The sequence below is a fragment of the Chlorella variabilis genome (genome assembly GCF_000147415.1).
Source record: "Chlorella variabilis unplaced genomic scaffold CHLNCscaffold_8, whole genome shotgun sequence".
Lineage (NCBI taxonomy): Eukaryota > Viridiplantae > Chlorophyta > Trebouxiophyceae > Chlorellales > Chlorellaceae > Chlorella > Chlorella variabilis.
In genome coordinates, this window is record NW_005435080.1 from 1,541,976 (window position 1) to 1,560,666 (window position 18,691).

Genomic DNA, 18,691 nt, shown 5'->3' on the forward strand with positions numbered 1-18,691 from the left:
CCCCGCGCCGCCCCGCGCCCCCGGGATGCCGCCCGCCGCGCCGCCGCCCCGCGCTGCCGCGGCGCCGGGCTGGCCGCCGGCGGCGGCCGCCGCCGCCTCGTGGCGGCGCAGCAGGTCTGCCAGCGGGGCGGGCAGCGCGCCGCGCTGCTGCTGCTGGCGAAGCACGTCGGCGATCGTGCCCGGCAGCTGGCCTGCGGCGGGGAGAGCGGCGCAGGGGTGCATGCCGGAGGGCCACGTGACTAGGCGGGCATGAGCTCGAGCAGCAGCAGCAGCAGCAGCAGTAGCAGCAGGGCCCGGGTGATGCGGCAGCGGGCCGGCCAGCTGGCTGCAGCCGGCCCGTCAGCAGCAGCAGCCCGGGAGCGAGCAGCAGCTCACCTGGTGCGCGGCGGCCGCGCTGGCGCAGCTGGGCGCCGGCAGGGATGAACTGCACCTGCGGCTCAGCGAGGACAAGCGGGCAGGGTGACGCGCAGCTGCCAACAGCCGGCTGGCCTGGGCTTGGGGCTGGCGGAGGCGGCAGGCTCTCGCTGCAGGCAGGCAGGCTGCAGTCGCTGGCAGGCAGCGCCCCCTACCTGCATGTGTGGCTGGTGGTACAGCGGGTACTGCACCATGGGCATCAGCAGCTGGCCGGGGGCCATGCCCTGCGCAGGCACAGCGCGGCACAACACAGTAACACAGTGAGCGCGGGGCTTGGCCAGCAAGGCAGCGCAGCACAAGCTCTGTGGGCCCCAGATTCAGCGGCACAGCAAGCCAGGCAGGACCGGGCCTGCGCTGCTGCTGCACTCACCAGTGCGGCGGCGGGTACCGCGGCCGCGGCGACGCCGCCCTCGCCGCCCTCCTGCTGCTGTCCCGCCCCTGCTGCTGACCCTGCCGCATGGTTGGCGGTGAGGTAGGCGGGCAGCGCGGGCTGGGGCACCGGGATGAGGGTGGGCACAAACGCGATTGCGGGCTGCTGGAAGACGGGGTGCGGCATGGGCAGGCTGATGGGCGCGGCCGCCTGCCCCGCCGCGCCGGCCGCCGTGGCCGCGGCGGCGCCGGGTGGCGCGTCGGTGGAGGAGGGCGCGGTGCCGCCACCTGCCGTAGCCCCGCCTCCCGCCTGCTCCTGGCCAGCCGCCGGCGCCGCGCCAGCCGCCGCCTGCTGCAGCACTTGCAGGGCGGCGGCGTAGGCAGCTGACATGGCTGGCGTGTAGATGGCATAGGCTGCCGCCGGGTTGGGGATGGCAGGAGCGTAGGTGAAGCCAGGCAGGGGCGCCGAAGCGGGCATGCCGGCAGATGTCGGGAAGCCGGCGGGAAGCCCCATGCCGGGGTAGCCACCTGGCATGCCCATGCCCATGCTCATGTAGGCATAGCCCGGCGGGGCAGCTGCTGCTGCAAAGCCCGCCGCCGGGGCGTCGTCGCTTGCGCCGTCGGCCGAATCGGCGGCAGAGGGAGGGGCCGCGGCCGCAGCCGCCGGCGCCGCCGCGGCCGCGGGCGCCGCTGCTGCAGCGGACGGTGCTGCAGGGGGCGCGGCAGGCGCCGCGGCGGCGCTGGTGGCGGCGCCGCTGCTGCCCGCGGGCTGATGCCGGCGCGGTGGAGGCGGCGCCGCGGCGCTGGCTGGCGCCGACTTGATGACAATGTGCAGCGACTGGGGGCAGGTGGGGTCCACGTTCTGCACAGCACAGCGCGTCATAGCAGCAAGTCAGGGCCTTGGAGGCGGGCCGCTCATGTTGGGAGGGGCAAACACGCGAGCTGGACATTGGCAGGTGAGTGAGGCAGCGCCAAATGCGGCTGCTGGCCTCACCGGCACCACAAAGTCGGAGAGGACAGCGCTGTCATCCTTCAGCACGCGCCCCGCGTAGATGGCCTGCACACGGGAGAGGTGCTGCCAGCGGGCTCGGCACCGTGAAGTATGCCACAAGCAGAAGGCGAGGGACGGGAGGACCCCCCGAGAACGCCGCTTCGCCGCCCCAGGGGACTGCACTGCGCTGGGCGCGCTCCCGCCGTCTCCAGCGCGCCCATTGGTGCTGGTCTGGACGGTCAGGGGCGAGCAGGGCGGCCAGGCCTCACCGTGATGGACGCGGGCTCTGGCTTGCCGGGGTAGCTCTGCTGCAGCCGGCGCTTGACTTCCCCAACCGTGGCGGATGCCGGCACCCGCAGCTTGAAGTCCCCCAGCGCTGGGCGCGAGGGGCATTTCACGCTGAAATCGATCGACTCGGACATTTGTGCTGCAGCGCCCCCAGAATGCGGCTCGGGGCAGCGATCTACTGCCCTGCGATCGGTCTGTGTGTGGACGGGGGCAGGCGAACAAGGCCAGCGGAATGAGGTGGCACGCGCATGAACTCTCATCACAGGGCAGCAGACCTCTTTCTCCTCGATCGTCGAGCACCACGGCTATTGCTGATTTGCTGAGGGCCTGAGGGGACCGCACCTGCCGACCCAGATCGACTCGAGCTTCATCGGGGGAGCCAGGGGCTGTGCGATCGAAGGCCTGGTGACTGCATACGATGGTGCTCAACGTACGTCAGCGCCAAGCAGGTGGGTCGCCGATCGAGCAAAACGGGGGCTGGTCGCAGCTGCTGCCCTGGCCTCACGAAGGCATAGGGGGTTGCTGAGCGCCGCACACGCGCCCCTGGCCCACCGCAGACGCCGTGGTGCGCATGCTGCACTTCAACGCGCCGCCCGCCGCCGTCAAGCCGTCTGCGGCGGGCGACGAGGACGTGTACAAGGTGCTGGTGCTGGACCGCTGGACCAAGGACATCCTGGCGCCGCTGCTGCACGTCAACGAGCTGCGCAAGCACGGCGTCACGCTGCACCTCATGCTGGACACCGAGCGGCAGCCCATCCCCGACGTCCCCGCCGTCTACTTTGTGCAGCCCAGCGAGGCCTCGGTGGCTCGCATCGTGGAGGACGTGCAGCGCGGGCTGTACGACGCCTTCCACCTCAACTTCTCCACCCACATACCGCGCCCGCTCATGGAGAAGCTGGCGGCGGGGGTGGTGGCAGGCAACGCCGCCGCCCGCGTGGCGCGCGTGTACGACCAGCACAACCGCTTCCTCACCCTCGAGCCCTCCCTCTTCACCCTGGGCCTGCCAGACACCTACCTGCAGGTGGGTGGGTGGGTGGGCGGTGACAGGGGGGGCAAGTGCACCTGGCGGCGGTGGCAGTGGTGGCGACGCTGCCTCCCTAGCCGCAGTGAGAGGCCTCCACCAACACACGCATGCCCCCGCTCCCCCATCCCGCGCCCCCGCAGCTCAACGACCCCGCCGCGCAGGACAGCCAGATCGAGGCGGCGGTGTCTGCGGTGGTGGACGGCCTGTTCTGCGTGCTGGCCACGCTGGGCGTGGTGCCCATCATGCGCTGCCCCAAGGGAGGCGCCGCCGAGCACGTGGCGGCGGCCCTGGACGCCAAGCTGCGAGACGCGCTGGCGGGGCGCACCTCGCTCTTCTCCGAGGCCGGCGCGGGGCTGGCCGCCTCGCTGCACCGCCCGCTGCTCTGCCTGTTCGACCGCAACTTTGAGCTGAGCGTGGTGCTGCAGCACGCGTGGACGTACAAGCCGCTGGTGCGCCGCGCCACGCTGCGCATGCTGTGCACGCTGCGCTGTGCACGCTGCGCTGCGCACGGAGACGCGTCGCGCTGCTCCTGTTTGGCGCCCTGCCTGCCGCTTGGCCGCACCTCATGCTTTCCCTGCCCTGCCCGCCGCCGCAGGTCCACGACGTGCTGTCCATGCATCTCAACCGCGTGACGCTGCACGACGCGCCCGCGCCTGGGCAGCCCGGCAGCGGCAAGAAGAACTACGAGGTGGACGACGGTGGGTGGCTGCTGGAGGCGCACGCGCAGCATGCCGCGGAGCCGGGCTGCCATGCCGCCACCCATGCACGCCCGCCGTGGCCCGACGTCCTTGCCCTGTGCCTACGCCATGCGGCCGCCACCCCCCCCCACTCCCTCGCTCCTGCAGCCGACTTCTTCTGGAGCGGTCACGGCAAGGAGCAGTTCCCAATGATTGCGGAGCAGGTGGAGGCGGAGCTGAGCAAGTACAAGCAGGTGGGTGGGGCCTGGGGTGCTGGGGCGAGGTGGGGGTGTGGCGGCGGGCGGGGTGGCGGCGTGGGAGCGGCTCGCGGCAAGCAGCCTGTCCAGCTGTCGGGGCGCCAGGCTCCCGGCATGCACCGAGCCGATGCCCTCCACCGCCGCGCTGCTCACCATTTGACCCCACCCAGCAGCCCACCCACGCTTGCCTGCCTCCCAGCCCGCTGTGACCCTAGCCCTCACCCACCCGCCTGCTGCAGGCGATCGAGGAGCTGAACCGCAAGACTGGCAGCCACATCGACCCGCTGGCGGACCCAAACGACATCATGAAGAACAACACCCGCAGCCTCATGTCGGCGGTCAGCAGCCTGCCGGAGCTGACGGGTGCGGCCGTGTGTGTGTGTGTGTGTGTGTGTGTGTGTGTGTGTGTGTTTATTGGTTGGGGGGTGCGGCTGCTGCCGCGTTGCGCGTAGGCCGGCCAGCCTCCGAGCGGGCGCACCCCCGCCACCTGTGCCCCTGCCAGCCCTTGGCCTCGCCCCACCTGCCCCCCACACCCGTGCCCCCCCTTCCTTCCCCGGCCCCTGCCCCCTGCCGCAGAGAGGAAGCGCGTGATCGACAAGCACACCAACCTGGCCACCGCGCTGCTGGGCGCCATCAAGTCGCGCCAGCTGGACGCCTTCTATGCTCTGGAGGAGGAATGCATCGCTGGCAAGGCTGACGTGGCGGCGGTGGCGCGCCAGATGGGCAGCCCCGCAGGCACCCCCACCGACAAGCTGCGCCTGGCGCTGGTGTGGCTGCTGACGTGCGAGGCGGGTGAGAGCGCCCGCTAGGGAGAGGGATGCCCGCCGCTGATCGCCAGGCCTGGCCAGGCGTGCCGTGCTGGAGTGTTTTTTGGGAGGGGGGCGCTGGGAGAGGCGCCGCACAGCCGCGGGCCCAGGGCGCACACCCTCCTTGCTCACCCCCCCCCCCATCCCCTCTTCCCGGGCCCTGCCCTGCCCACGTGCGTGCAGTCCCCACCGAGGCCGAGTGCCAGCAGGTGGAGGGCCTGCTGGCTGGGTGCGGCGCCGACATGGCGGCCTGGTCCTACGTCAAGCGCATGCGCCGCCTCAACCTCACCGGCAAGCAGCAGCCCGGCAGCGCCTCTGTGGCCGACGGCCTGTCCGGCTTTGGCGGCGCGGCGCAGAGCCAGCTGACCAACCTGCTGGGCACCACCTTTGGCCAGGGGCTCAGCTCGCTGACCAAGGGTGGGTATGGGGGGCGGGGAGGGCAGGGGTGGAGCGGGGGGATCCGTGGGGCGGCGGGGGGGGTGCGGTGGGCAGGCAGGCGGATGCGTGTGCTGCCTCGTGAGCGCAGGGCTGCACCGCCAGGCACGCGCTGCACCCCAGGTGTCGCGGCCGTCGCTTCGCTGTGGCCCCTGAGGCCCCCTGCTTTGCCCCCCACCCCACCCCACCTGCAGGCGTCAAGAACTTGCTAGCGGGGGAGCAGCAGGCTGCCGTGACTGTGGCTGTGGAGGCGCTGATGGATGGCAAGCCCAACCCAGACACAGACGCCTACGCCACCTTTGACCCCAAGGCAAGCGGGGGTGGGGGTGGGTGGCGGGCAGCTGCATGGGGCAGGCGGGTGGCTCGCTTGGGGGCCAGTGGCCGGCGTGGGCGGTGCGTGGCACGGCAAGCGCCCGCCCCCTTTGAATGGCTGGCTCACCGGCCCGCGCGCCGCTCTGCCCCGCTCCCTGCAGCTGCCTGCGGGTCGTGCGCAGCGCCCCGCGGGCCCCTTTAAGGAGGCGCTGGTGTTCATGGTGGGGGGTGGCAACTACCTGGAGTATGAGAGCCTGAGGTGGGTGGCGCCCTGGTGTGGCGCCCTGGTGGCGGGGGAGGGGAGTGGGGAGGTGGGTGGCGCCCTGGTGTGGCGGCGTGGTTGTGGGGGAGGGCGGTGGGGATGATTGGGGAGGACGGCGTGCTTGGTCGAGGCTGCCCCTGCGCATGCTGTAGCGCGGCGCATCGAGCCTGCCCGTGCGTCGTCGCCCCCTGCCCATGCGCCACCTCCCGCCGCCCTGCGCCCCCGCCCCGTCCCCCGCAGCTGCTGGGCCAGCCGCTCGCAGCCTGCGGCCAAGCACATTGTGTACGGGGCCACAGACTTGATGGCTGGGGAGGCCTTCCTGGGCACGCTGTCCACGCTGGGATACAAGAGCGGCGCGGCGCCCGCGCCGCAGTAGCGCCGCAGGAGCTCCTCCCTGACCTGCTCACCCCGCCGCCTGGCTGGCCTCTTTCGCTCGCTCGCCTCCCTTGCTCCTCGCTGCCCTTGCCCTTGCCTGCTCCGCTGACCTCTGATCTCCCGTTGACAACTGATTATCCCTCTCACACAGCACACGCAACCGCACTTGGATCCTGTGACACCGGCACCCTCCTGCCCCCTCTCCACCCACGCCCGCCTCTCAGTCAGCCCCTCCATCCACCCCATCTGCCCCAGCCTCAGCCTCAGCCCAGCTCCAGCTCCAGCCTCATACCACCCCAGCTCAGGCGTACTCAGGGGGCAGCACCCCTTGCTCCACCAGCTGCAGGGCAGGGAGGGCATGAGGGCGGGCATGAGGGGGAGCGGAGTCGGCGCCGCCAGCGCTTCGCATCTGTGGCCGACTGATTTGGGGCGGCATTGCCATGGGCCCAGGCAGCCCATGCGTGCAGGTGGTGGGCATGCTGGCTGCCAGTGGTGAACGCAAGGCAGGCCTGCTCGTGTCTGTGCCTGCCCCCAGGCGCTCAGCCGCTCATGCACCTCCCCAACCTCCACCCCGCAGCCCACCCACCTTGCGCTGCTGGGCGCGGATGCTTTCCTCAAACGCCAGCAGGCTCTCCCACGACCACTCCTCACCCTCCCGCCCGCCGCCGCCGCCACCGCCGCCCGCGGGCGCGACGTCGGCATGCAGGCCAGAGGACGGGCCCGCCCCTGGGCGCCTGCAGCGCTCGCTGCCAGCCGTGCCAGCGAGCCCGCTGGCTGCGCCGCGGGTGCATCCGGCCCCGAACTGGTGCGTGGTGTGCCGCTGCGCCTGCTGCTGCCGCTGCGCCTGCTGCCCCTGCTGGCAACGGCCGGCAGGGCCCCCCGCCCCCGGCCGGCCGCTGGCGCCGGCGCCGCCGCCGCTGCCGCCACCAGTTGCGGCGGCGGCCGAGGTGAGCTGTGAGCACTTGTGGGTGATGCGCTCCAGCTCCTGCAGCAGCTGCTGGAAGGAGGCCTCCCGACGCCGCACCTCACCGCTCAGGAGCTGCAGGTCGGCGGCTGGCACCGCCGCCAGCCCCGCCCCTGCCGCGGATGGCGCCAGCGCGACATCCACATCCACCCGCAGAGGCGAGGCTGGCTGCAGGGCCGCCCGCTGCGCCCCGCTCCAGGCACCTGCCTCTGCCGGGCCGGCCTGCGGCCGCCAGGCCTTGATGGGGGACCCAACGCCGCTGCTGCCGGCGGTGGGTGAGCTGGCGCCTGCCCTGACGCTCCAGCTGCCGCCACGGCCTGCCGGCACCGACACAGACAGCTTGGTGGCGGCCAGAGTCGTGGGAGCATCTCTGAGGCCGCCGCTGGCATGCGGTACCGCCTGGGAGGCTGGCTCGGCCGGCGGTGCAGCCGCGCCAGCCGACAGCCGGGGGTCCGCCGTCTGCCTGGCGGCAGGCGGTGCGGTTGTGTGGCGCGCCTGCCCCTTGTGCTGCTGCACTACAGTCACGCTACTGGTGCCCCCTGCGCTGCCGCCGCCGCCGCTGGCTCCGCTGCGGCGCGGCGAGCTTGCCGCCACCACCGGAGTGTCCTGGCAGCAGCCGCAGCAGTGGGCCTGCGGGGAGGATACCACCACCACATCCGTGCCCTCTCCCGCCGCCACCTGCACTGTGTGCGTGGTCCTGGCGCCGCCGCCTGTGGTGCCGTCCATGCCGGCGCCAGCACGCCTCATGCTGCTCTCTGACCCCCTCCCCGTGATGCCAGCCTCTGTCGCGCCGCTGGCGCTGCTCCGCCAGCCCACGGCACCGTCCTGGCAGTGCCCGATGAGGGCCGGTGCCGGCGCCGCCGACCGCGGCCGGGGAGCCGCTGCCTCCCGCTCCTCGTCCCGCCACGGGCTGCTTGCAGCACGCCTCCAGCTGCTGCCGGCGGCGCCGCTGATCACGTGTGTGCCGGTGGCGCCACGGGGCGAGCGGGGGCAGCCACAGCCGCGCAGGCCCGCCGCGGCCGCCCGCTCGGCGGCGCGCTCCGCAGCGCTGGGCGCCGACTTGGGGCGAGGCTTGTTCCCAAACTTGTGCTGCAGCGGGCCCGGGGGGCGGAAGGCGGGCCTCCCGGCCCCGCTGCCGCTCAGGCCGTAGCCTCCCATGCCGTCCCGCCCTTGAGGCACATCCTCCTGCTCCTCCTCTGTGCCCAGCTGGTGTGCCCGCGGGCTGTGCACCAGCACCAGCACCTCCTGCCGACCCGCGCCCGCCGTGCCGCCTCCTGCGCTGCCACACCGCTCGCTGCTAGTCACCGCCAGGCGCAGGGCGCCGTCACTGGTACCATTCCCGCTGCTGTCGCCGCCGCGGGTCACAGCCACCGACAGGCCAGCCCCCTCCACCTCTGCCGCCGCCAGGACATCACCGCAGTAGCGCCACCCCGGTGCGGGCACCGCGCCGATTGGCCTGCCCGCGCCGCTGCCGCCGCCTCCGCCTCCACCCACCAGGCTATCGTCCCAAGCCCAGCGCTTGCAGGCGCCTCCCGTCGGGCTGGCTGCCGCCTGGCCGCAGCTTGGGTGTGTGTGCGCCTGCGGCTTTGCGGGCGCGGGCGTGAAGTGGTGCGGCGCGGCGTGGCGCTGCGGCGACTGGCGCGGCGACGGCGCCAGCTGGCGGGGCCTGGCCGCGGGGTCGGTGGCGGGTGCCAGCCTGCGCAGCAGGGTCAGCCTGTCGAGCAGGTCCACAGCCGGCATGCTCGGGGGCTGGCGCTGGGGGTAGCAGTCCTGGAGGGGGCTGCAGGTGGCGGTACGCGTGTACAGCAGCGTTCGGCTGCCGCCGGGCGAGGCTGGCGCGCTGCTGCTGCCTCTGGCACCGCTGGTGGAGGAGCAGAAGGTAAAGGCTTGCAGCAGGCGGCCCCTGCTGGTCATGCTGCCGGCGGCGGCGGCTACGGCGCTGGTGCAGGCGGGTGGCGCGCCGGTGGGCGGCGGGTGGGGCATCTGGTAGTGTGTGGTGGGCAGCAGCGTGTCGGCGCTGGTGTAAGCATACGCGGTGGGCACGCGGCCGTAGCCTGCAGGCGGGGGGTGTGGGGTCTGGGTGTGGGGTGAGCAGGCGGGGCAATGTGGGAGCAACACGGCCCCACACCAGCATGTGGGTGCACCCAGGGCTGCGAGAGTGTGTTTTTAGAGCGGCCCCCAACCCCCCCCATGCCGCACCCCGGCTGATGGCGGAGCCCAGCTGGTAGCCTGCTCCGCCAGCTCCAGCCGCGGCGCCGGCGCTGGCGGGGCGCGCCAGCCCGCTGCGCACGGCTTGAAAGTACACGGTGGGGTGCTCGGGAAGCAGGCGGGGGTCTGCGTTGAGCGGCATGTAGCTGCGCAAGGGGAGGGCGGCGGGTGCTTCGGCGGTCAGCGGCATGTCGCAATGTCGGCGGCCCGGCCCCACTGTGGCCAGGGCTCTCAAGCGCGTGGCCTTTTGCCCTGCCTTCTTCAGTGCTCTGCCCAATGTTTGCAAACGCTGATAAGGCGCAAAACGCCCCTCGACAAGTCGCACCTTGGACAACCCTCGCCAGCGCCCGCGGCTCGAGGCCTGACCTCGGTGGCATCCTCCTGCAGGTGGCGGCGCCGCGAGGGAGAGCGTGGCCCCCTTTTGCCGCCCTCCGCGCCCGCGCCCAACCACCTATTGACGCCCGGCACGGTGTTGAAGCTTCCCATTGGGAGCTTGCAGGCAATTTGGGCACGAGGGGAGGGATATTTAGCCCTCTGGCAGCCAATTGGGCCATGTAGAAAGCGGGCAACCGCCGTTTCGCCGTGCTGGCGTCTCGGAGCTGCTCCCGCTGGATTGAATTTTCAAGCAATGCCTCCAAAGGACGCCAAGGTGGACATGGTCGGGCTGCTGGGGCACCTTGCCACTCGCATGTTGGCATGGCCCCCACTCATCTCTGTCCCTGCCTGCCGTCGCTGCAGAAAAAGAAGGCCAAGAAGGCGCCCGAGTACCAGACGGCGGAGGCCGACCTGAAACCGTTTGGCGTGAAGGTGCCCTTTGCCGCCTGCCCCACCCGCCCAACCGCCTGTCGCGGCGTGTCCACTCATTCCCTTGACCAACAAGCCACCATGCGTGCAGGCCGGCCAGCTGGTGCAAAATGCGTTGGGATGCACCGGCAGTGTGCTTGGGTTGAGAGCTGCGGCGGGGGGCGGGCCTCCGCAGCTCTGGGCACGGTTTGCCGGAGGGCTGGAGGCGCCGCTGGAGGCGGAGGGGTGAGGCGGGGTACTGCGGGCTGCCGTGCTGGCTCACTGCCCCTGCTGCTGTCCTCTCCATCCCACCCAGCCCACCAGCCCCTCCCTCCTGCATCACCGCAGATTCCACCCATGCGCCGCCGCGGAGCAGCTACGCAGCGACATTGAGCAGCGGCGGCGGGAGCAGGCGGCGCTGGATGCCAAGTGGTGAGCGCGGTGGGGCGCCCGGCTACGCCTGGCTGAGCACAATCGGGCGCACACTCGACGCATAAGGGTGTCTCTCCCCTCCCACGCTGCAGGCAGGCATACAATGCTGAACAGGCGCGTAAGGAGGCCGAAGCCGCCAAGGCGGCAGCGCGGAGGAAGAAGAAGAAGGCTGCTGCGGCTGCGGCGGGCGGGGAGGAGCAGCCGCAGGGCGAGCAGCAGCAGCAGCAGGCGGGCGGCAGCTGAGACGCCAGGTGGCTGCCGCTACTGGAGGGCGTCGGCACACGGCAGCCTCCCCATTGCGCGACACACCGGCACTCTGCTGGCAACGCCTGGACTGGCTGCCTGCTCCTGTGTTGCTGCCAGAAAGCTGTGCCCAGCCACCGCGGACGCGACTTGCCGCTAGCGCACCAGTTTTGTCTGTACTTACAGTAGTGGGAGCAAGGGTGGTTGCGTGTAAGTGTCTAAAGCTACGGGGGGGCCTGGCGCTGCACAGACACAGCCGTGCTGCCGCCGAGTCGCCCCCAGCCTGCCTGCCAGCAGCGCAGTGCTGCGCTGCGCTGGCTGGCCAGGCGCCGCGGTGTGGCAGGGGCGCGGGCTGCTGGCCGCCGCCCGCGCCCCGGCTGCATGCCTCCTCCTCCTCCTCAGTTCCGCGGCTTCTCCTTCTTGTTGCGGAACAGCGCCAGCAGGGACACGCCAGACACCTTCACCACCTTGAACCGCACACCGGGGATATCACCCACAGCGTGGCCGCGGCGACCAAAACCGGCGATGAGGACCTCGTCCTGCGCGGCGGGGAGGGGGCGGGCAGGCAGCGCTGAGCGTCAGCACGGTGCCAAGGAAGCGTGTTATGGCGAGCCATGCCAGAGCAGCAGGCTGCCTGTGGTGCACCGCACACGCCCTGCTGTATGCCGCTCCTGCCACATGCTGCCAGCTCCTCCGCTCCCCGTGCGCTGGCTGCACCGCAGGGCCCCCTCCACGGCTGGTGCTCATGCTGATGCAGCGTGTCCCAACCGCAGCCGCTTCACACGTCCTTGCCCAGCTTCTGGCTGCCATGCCGCCTCCCCAGTGCGCCGCATCCAACAAAGGGCCAGCGTGCTGGGCTAGCTGCTACCATGCTGGAGCGTCCGCCCCCTTGCCTGTGCTGCTGCTGCTGCTTCCCTTGCCCCTGCTGCTGCATCCCCTGGCCTCTGCCGAAGGCGCCACGCGCCCAGGCAGCGCACGGCAGAGCACGGCAGCACAGGCAGCGGCATGTGACATGGGGCAGCAGCGGTGCGGTGCGGGGCACCCACGTTCTCCTCGATGAAGTTCAGGCAGCCGTCGTTGGGCACAAAGGCCGCAATCTTCTTGCCGTTCTTGATCAGCTGCACGCGCGCGCACTTGCGGATGGCGGAGTTGGGCTGCTTGGCCTCAATGCCGCTGCAGCACGGGCAAAGGCGGGCGCGGGGGGCCGGGGACAGGGGTCAGCAAGCTGCACAGAGCTGTGGGGTCGGCTGAACCTGTGGCGAACGTGCGGCCGCTGCTCCCCAATTCCACAACGCTGCACGGAGGCAACACCGCGTTGACTCTATCGTGTCTGCGGTTCCCTGCCACCTCGCTCCTGCGCTGCACCCTACAGCTGCGGCTCAAGTTTCCACTGCTGCGTGCCAGCAGCCTGCCGCCCGCTGCGCCTCCGCCCAACATGCCGCCGCCCCGCCTGCCCCCGGCTTGCCGCGGGCTCCGCAGCTGCGCTCACATCTTCTCCAGCACGATGCCCTTGGCGTGGGAGGCGCCGGCGAACGGCTTCTTCCACTCAGACCCCAGATGGCTCTTCTTGTAGTCCTTGTCAGCCCACTTCTCGTCCTTGCGGTGCAGCCGCAGCTTGCGGCCAGCTCCCATGCCGCGTGTCTTACCTGCAGGCACGGCATGCGGGTCAGGAGAGGCAGCAGAGGCGGGGCAGAAGTGCATTGCAGGGCGATCGGGCTAAGGCCCGCTCGCTCCTCCACAGCGCTGCAGGGACATAGGTGCGCCCGCCAGGTCGCTGCCAGGGGCCGCCGGGGGCCCAGCTGCCGGGCTGCCCATGTGCATCGCTGCTGCACCCGGCTCACCCATGTTGCTGCGTTTTCAGCTCCCACCCGCAAACACAGCCTCGCAGAAGAGGCATGGGCAGGCGGGGTGAGGGCTCTTGGGGGCTCCCTGGGTCGGTGCCAGCGAGGCACAATGGGGTTGTGGGCTCCCTCCTGCACCGCAAGTCAATCGTGTTGGGGAGGATGCACACATGCAAGAGCCGGTGCATGCTGGGGTTGGCAGGGTTCTGGCGCCTCCACATTGCACGGCGCGCCATTGGTTTCTGACAGCCCAATGTTTCTGGAATAGCCCTCCTCTCTCTGCTTCATGCACGGGGGGCGCGTCAAGACGCAGCCATTCCGTCATGGGGATGCGGAGAGACTGAGGCTGAGCGCCGCATGGCGGCGGCGGCGGCGCCACGGCCGTATTGGTTTACAGTCGTTACATGTTCGGAATGTTGCCAAGCCAAGTGGGTCAGGTGGGGGCCTGCACGTGCAGGTACATGCCACACACTCCATGTCCCATCCAGTCCATGCGCACCAGCATGCGGCCACCCATCCCCCAGCGCGTGCCGTACGAGTTCTGCACCAGCCAGGTCGGCGGCGCGCTGGTGGTGTCGTACCCCACAATGGTCTGCAGGGCAGAGCAGCAGTGTGGCGGGGCGGGGTGGGGACGGGAGGATGAGATGGGAGGGAGCTGGGCTCGAGCTGGCGGTGCAAGGCACCAACATGCCGACGCACCATCACATGGTCTGGGTCTCCTCCGCAGCTGGCCGCAGCCGGGGCAAAGACGCCGCCCGCATACTGCCTGAACTGGCTGCTCTCCGAGGCCATCACAAACACCACGGGCCCCTGGGCCACAGCCTGCACCGGCCACAGGTTGCGGCAGGCAGCGGCGGCACTCTCAGCCCTGCTCAGCAATGCTGCGAGCCCTCGATTCCTGTGCGGTTACCGGGCCTTGGCATGCCGGCAAGCAGCGGCCCACCCGGCCACACCCACCTCCAGCAGCGCGGTGACGTTGGTGGCGGCGGGGATGGCGCGGCTGCCGGGAGCCGCCGCGGGGCGCAGCCGCTGCTCCTCGGGCACCGCCAGGACCTGCTTGGCCTGGCAGGTTTGCAGCTGGCAGGCCTGGTAGGGGTAGGCGGCCTCCGGCACACACCCCGCCTCGTGTGCGTACTCAAATGCGTCGGCCAGCGACAGCGAGCCCAGGCAGGTGGCGGTGCTCCCGCCCACGGTGTGGGTGCAGTCTGCATGGCAGGGTTGGGGGCGGGGGGACGCTGGCGTTCAGCGACTCGACACCTGTGGGCATCGCAGCAAGCCTTGCCAGGGTAGCAGGCACCCAGCCTGCCTGGGCATGCACGCAGGCAAGTCGGCAGCTCCCCCCCCTGCCCGCCACTGCATGCACCCTGCACCCTGCACTCCTTGCTGACTGCTCACCGCCCAGCTGCTGCACCGACACGCGCGACTCCTCCACAGTCGCCGGCGCCGTCTGGTTGCCGCGGATGAGCCAGGCGGCCTCGATGGCGGTGGCGGCGGCATGGGCCCAGCAGTCGGAGCTGCGCTGGTGGCGCACCGGCGGCACCCTGCCCACCGCCACCCAATCCACGACGGCAGGCAGGCCCGCCAGGGGCAGGATGGGGGGCCTGGGGCCACTGGCGGCGGAGTGGGGCGTCGCCTTCAGAAAGCCGTCGGGGTGCTGCCGCGCAAACTGGGCCGGCGTGAGGTCGGCAAAGGCATTAAGCTCCACCTGCGGGGGCCAGCGCCGGCGCATGAGCGTGGGCAGTTGAGCAGCGGGCGTCTGGCGGGCTGGCAGGCGCCTGGAGACTGCTTCCCCTTTCTGTCACCCGCAGCCACGGCTGCCCAGGCACCCACCCACGAGGTGGTCCAGTGCTGCCCCAGGTTGTGATCAATCACGGCCCGCAGACTATCCAGCCACAGTCCGTAGCGTCGGCTGGCCTGCAGGCACGCCAGCGTGCATGGAAGGCGGTTCAATCAGCTGCTGCTGCAGGGCAATGCGGGTCTGGCTACCCCAAGGCTGGGTGTTCACCTCAGCAGAAGACTGGTAGCGGCGGCCGTGGATTTTGGCCCAGGCTTGGAAGCTGGCTCGTAATGTGCGCTCTGCGGCAGGCTTGTCTGTCTGCAGGGGTGAGATGGAGTGGAGCACTTCAATGTGTGGCACATGGCGGGGGCAAGGGGGGGCAGGCCGTCGGCAGCGCCACGAGGGTCTCACAGACCTGTTTGAGCAAGGCGTCATAGGTTCTCGACCAGCGCAGCGCTTCTAAGCGAGTCCGCAAGTCGAAGGGGTTGTCCGGGGTGGAGGCCACCACTCGGGCCAGCAGCAGGCAGAGGCAAACCAGCGACGCCCCCATTTCTTTTGCAACTAAGTGAGAGGAAGGCGGGTTTTAGGTACGCGTGAGGCTGATATCGCCTGCATCCGCGACGCGTTGGCCGAATGGTCGCCCAGCAGACACAGCACAGCGTGCGGGACGCGACAGCAGGCGTGGGTGCTTTGTTCAGGCCAGCTGCATGTTACCAGATGCGGCACAGTGAAAGGGACACGGGAGGCAGCTGATTCATGGCCAGGCACCGCACACCACTTGGCAAGTCTGGACGGTCTGGAGCCCGACCCTGCACCAGGCACTTGTACAAGCACAATGCGCGCACTTCCTGTGTTCTGTGCTTTTACCCAGACTCTTGCACAAATTCTTGATGCCATGTTGCGCATCAGCTCTGCAGTGCCCAGCTGACTGGCGGCGTCGGCGTCATGCGGCCCCGCCCCAGCACACGCAGCGGCCGCCACCTGGGACTAGCTTTGTTTCTTGGCGCGCCAGGCACGCTCATGCATATCGAGCTGCAGCGCAGCCATCCAGTCTCCCCCACGCTGCAGATGCTTCTGCGTTGCCTACGGCCCATGCTTCTGTGCTGCCCGGCATTGCCACGTCCCCCCGTTCTGGTCTCCATCGCCGCTACCAGCCTGCGCTGCCTGCTGCCCGGAAGGTCAGGACACCGCTGAAGCAGGCGGAGCGGGGTCTGCCGCCGCCGGTCACCGGCCTGCCGCCTGCCGCCGCCACCCTGTTTGCTGCCACCTGACGAGAGACTCTCGCCACGTGCAGGGTTGCCAGCAGCAGCCTCTTAACCCGAACGCTACCAGCGGCGCAGCACTCTTTCAAGCCCCAGCCTCGCCGCCTACTGGGGGCAGGCGCAGGAGCGGGCGGAGACGCGCCCGCAGCGGCGCCTCTGGAGCAGCAGGCGCCACAGGGGCCCAGCACGATGCAGCCCGCAGCCAAGAAGCCGCGGGTGGATGGGATGGATGGGAAGGGGAAGGACGGCGCCAATGGCGGCGGCAACGCCGAACCGCATCCTCCCCAGCAGCAGCAGCAGCAGCAGCAGCGGAAGAAGCAGAGGCCGTTGACGCCTGAGAAGCAGGTGGCGGCAGCTGCCAGCTCCCGGCTCTCTGGGGGCTGCCCGTCTGCCGCTCCGCTGCCTTTATCTCCCCTACCGCCCGGCCCGCCACTCGCCACCACTCCATTTCCCGCTCGGCTCTCCCACCAACCCACGTTGTTGGCGCCTGCACCCCTGCCCCTGCCGCAGGCACGCGCCGCCATCCACATGGCCGCTAAAGCCAATGACCTCCCCGCCGCCCTGGCTGTGTTTGACCGCGCCAAGGCGGAGGGCGTGAAGCTGGGCACGGAGCTGTACGTCAGCCTGCTGTACCTGTGCAGCGGCGGCGACGCCTGGGAGCAGCAGCTGCGCCAGGCGCGCCCGCCGCCGCCGGCGCAGCAGGGCGCACGGGGCGCGGAGCGGCACGACGCCGGTGCCGGAGCTGCCGCGGGCGAGCAGGGGCAGGCCGCGGCGGGGAGCGGCGACGCGGTGGCGGCGGCGGCGGCGGGCGCCGGCGCCGAGCTTCAGCAGCAGGCGCAGCAGGCGCAGGAGGCGCAAGAGGCGCCGTGCGCGGAGCAGCTGGACGGCGCGGCGCGGCGGGCGCGGGCGCAGCAGCTGTTTGAGGAGATGCGGCAATCTGGCGGGCGGCTGGCCCTCAATGAGATGTGCTACACGGCGCAGGCGCGGCTGGCGGCGGCAGACGGCGACGCCGACCGAGCCTTTGCTGTGGCGCAGGCGAGCCGCGCGGCCCCCTCGCCGCCGCTGCCGCCTGTGTGTGCTGGCTGCCGCCTGTGTGTGCTGGCTGCCGCCTGTGCTGCCTGCACGGCGCTCCCGGCTGGCCCTGCTGCTGGGCAGGCGGAGCCGACCCTGGCCCTGCTGCCCGGCCCCGCCCCGCCCTCCCTGCTGCCCGCGCCTCCTGCAGGAGATGGTGGCGGCGGGTGTGGCGCCCAAGCTGCGCAGCTTCACGCCGGCGCTCATCGCGTACGCAGAGGCGGGGGAGTGCGCCAAGGCGTTTGAGGGTGGGCGGGCGGCGCTGCGCTGTGTGCGTGTGTGTGTGTGTGCGTGTGTGGTGTGTGTCTGTGCATGCGTGTGTGTGGAGGGGTGGGCAGGGCGCGGCGGGGCGACATCATTGTGCTCTATCCCGCACCCCGGCGCGTCGCTGGCCGCGCCAAAGGGTCTCCCTCCCCGCCCGCTGGCCCATCTCACCTGCCACGCCCACACCCGCCCACTGAGCCTGGCTGCCCCTGGCTTCCCTGCCCCCCCTGCAGTCGATGCCGCCATTGCCGCCCACCAGCTTGACCTGGGGGAGCCCGAGTTTGGTCGGCTGGTGCAGGCGGCGGCGGCGGGCGCCAGCTGGGCAGCCGCGCTGGGCGTGCTGCGCCGCATCGGCGCCGAGCTCACCACGTTGCAGCCCGCCAGCCTGGCGCGCGTCGCCGCCCTGTTCGCCTCCCCCACCGCGGCACGCGCGTTTGAGGGCGTCCCCGGCGGCGGGCGGTGGGAGGTGGGGCCTGCCGCCGTGGACGGCGCGGGGCGCTGCTCGCGCTGCGGAGGCCGCCTGGCGGCGCTGGATCTGTCTGGCGAGGAGCTGCGCCAGTTTGCGCAGGGCATCGCCGCCATCGCGGAGCGCCAGGAGCGGCGCCCCAACGACTTCAAGCAGGTGCCGCAGGCGGCTGCCTGCTGCCGCTGCTGCTGTCTGGTGCCTGCTCCTGCTGCTGCCGCTTTTGCTGCTGCTGCGTTTCGCTGGCGTGCGTGTGCGTGTCGTGGCGGTGGGGGCTGTGTGTGCGAGTGTGCAATAATGTGCGAGTGTGACAGTGTGCGAGTGCGTGCCTCTCGTGACCCACAGCCCCGCCACAGCCCACCTCTCCCCCCCTGGCGGTCTGCCCACCGCTGAGACCGTGCTGTAGCTGCCGCGACGCGCAACCACCATCCCGCCGCAACCAAACTTCAAATGAAGCCGATGGCCCGGCTTGGGGGTGCTGGATATCGAGCGAGGGACGCAGGCAAAACAAAAGATGGCACCGGGGCTGCAATGCGCAGCCACAGCTGCGACCTAAAATACCACCTGCGGCGTACACTGCTGGCGCGTGGCCGCCGAGGGAGCTGGCCCCGCTGCCATGCATTCATGCCTTTTTGAATGGAACACTGTCGTGCACACTTGCCAGCCAACCAATTGGGCCATTGCTATATTGCAACTTTACCTCGCCCAGAGTGAGGCTTCCACCAAGGTCGGCCGCCAACGACAGTGCTCGCTGCCCCGTCAACGCTTCAGCGCAGGTGGCGCAAGCTTGTAGGCGACAAGCTTGTGCTTGCGGGCTTGCCGGCAACTGCATCCTGCGTCGGCAGTCAAACATCAATGTTTGCCCGTGGCGGGCCACATGCCAAGCGCTGGCGGTGCCGGGCAGGGCCAAGGGAAGGCAGATGATGATTGCTCACGCACTTCCATATTCCACTGCCACGCAGTCGAATTCGCCACGCTTGTCCACAGCTGCAAAGCAGTACCGAGTGCAGTACACTTAAGATGCGCTCCACTAGCTCGTTCAGGACAGCACCCGCCAGTGCAATGTTCTCCCAGACGCAGACGTCAGCAGCGGCCTGGCCAGCCCGCCACATGCCCTGGGCTCCACCGCTCCTGGGCTCGCCCGAGTGGCCTTTCGCTGCGCGCTTCAACCTC

The 18,691-nt window shown here is 70.8% G+C and overlaps 4 protein-coding genes across 4 annotated transcripts in view; 2 read left to right on the forward strand and 2 right to left on the reverse strand.

Moving 5' to 3' along the window:
• The first annotated feature begins 2,372 nt into the window (after positions 1 to 2,372).
• Positions 2,373 to 6,414, forward strand: CHLNCDRAFT_30897 (hypothetical protein). The gene is made up of 11 exons (XM_005848300.1): positions 2,373 to 2,511; positions 2,620 to 3,083; positions 3,227 to 3,535; positions 3,682 to 3,784; positions 3,932 to 4,017; positions 4,260 to 4,383; positions 4,597 to 4,812; positions 5,010 to 5,243; positions 5,456 to 5,571; positions 5,735 to 5,832; positions 6,076 to 6,414. Exons 1-11 carry the CDS (start codon positions 2,481 to 2,483, stop codon positions 6,209 to 6,211), a joined length of 1,917 nt encoding a protein of 638 aa, XP_005848362.1. The 5' UTR covers positions 2,373 to 2,480; the 3' UTR covers positions 6,212 to 6,414.
• A 97-nt stretch (positions 6,415 to 6,511) lies between these two features.
• CHLNCDRAFT_145108 (hypothetical protein) lies at positions 6,512 to 9,868 on the reverse strand (the record flags this gene model as incomplete). The annotated part of the gene is made up of 4 exons (XM_005848495.1): positions 6,512 to 6,550; positions 6,797 to 9,228; positions 9,374 to 9,528; positions 9,708 to 9,868. The coding sequence occupies 4 exons, from the start codon at positions 9,866 to 9,868 to the stop codon at positions 6,512 to 6,514; spliced, it is 2,787 nt and encodes a 928-aa protein (XP_005848557.1).
• Positions 9,869 to 11,008: 1,140 nt separating this feature from the next.
• CHLNCDRAFT_59661 (hypothetical protein) lies at positions 11,009 to 12,722 on the reverse strand. Its single transcript, XM_005848496.1, has 4 exons — positions 12,682 to 12,722; positions 12,330 to 12,486; positions 11,887 to 12,013; positions 11,009 to 11,379 (listed from the first exon to the last, which is right to left on the reverse strand). Exons 1-4 carry the CDS (start codon positions 12,683 to 12,685, stop codon positions 11,239 to 11,241), a joined length of 429 nt encoding a protein of 142 aa, XP_005848558.1. The 5' UTR covers positions 12,686 to 12,722; the 3' UTR covers positions 11,009 to 11,238.
• Positions 12,723 to 15,909: 3,187 nt separating this feature from the next.
• The window catches only part of CHLNCDRAFT_145111 (hypothetical protein), a gene marked incomplete at both ends in the record, with an annotated part of 4,383 nt that continues 1,601 nt past the window's right edge, over positions 15,910 to 18,691 (forward strand). The window contains 4 exons of the mRNA XM_005848301.1: positions 15,910 to 16,065; positions 16,231 to 16,791; positions 16,943 to 17,039; positions 17,289 to 17,677. Of these exons, the coding sequence (XP_005848363.1) occupies positions 15,910 to 16,065; positions 16,231 to 16,791; positions 16,943 to 17,039; positions 17,289 to 17,677 (1,203 nt within the window). The remainder of the gene's footprint in view (positions 16,066 to 16,230; positions 16,792 to 16,942; positions 17,040 to 17,288; positions 17,678 to 18,691) is intronic.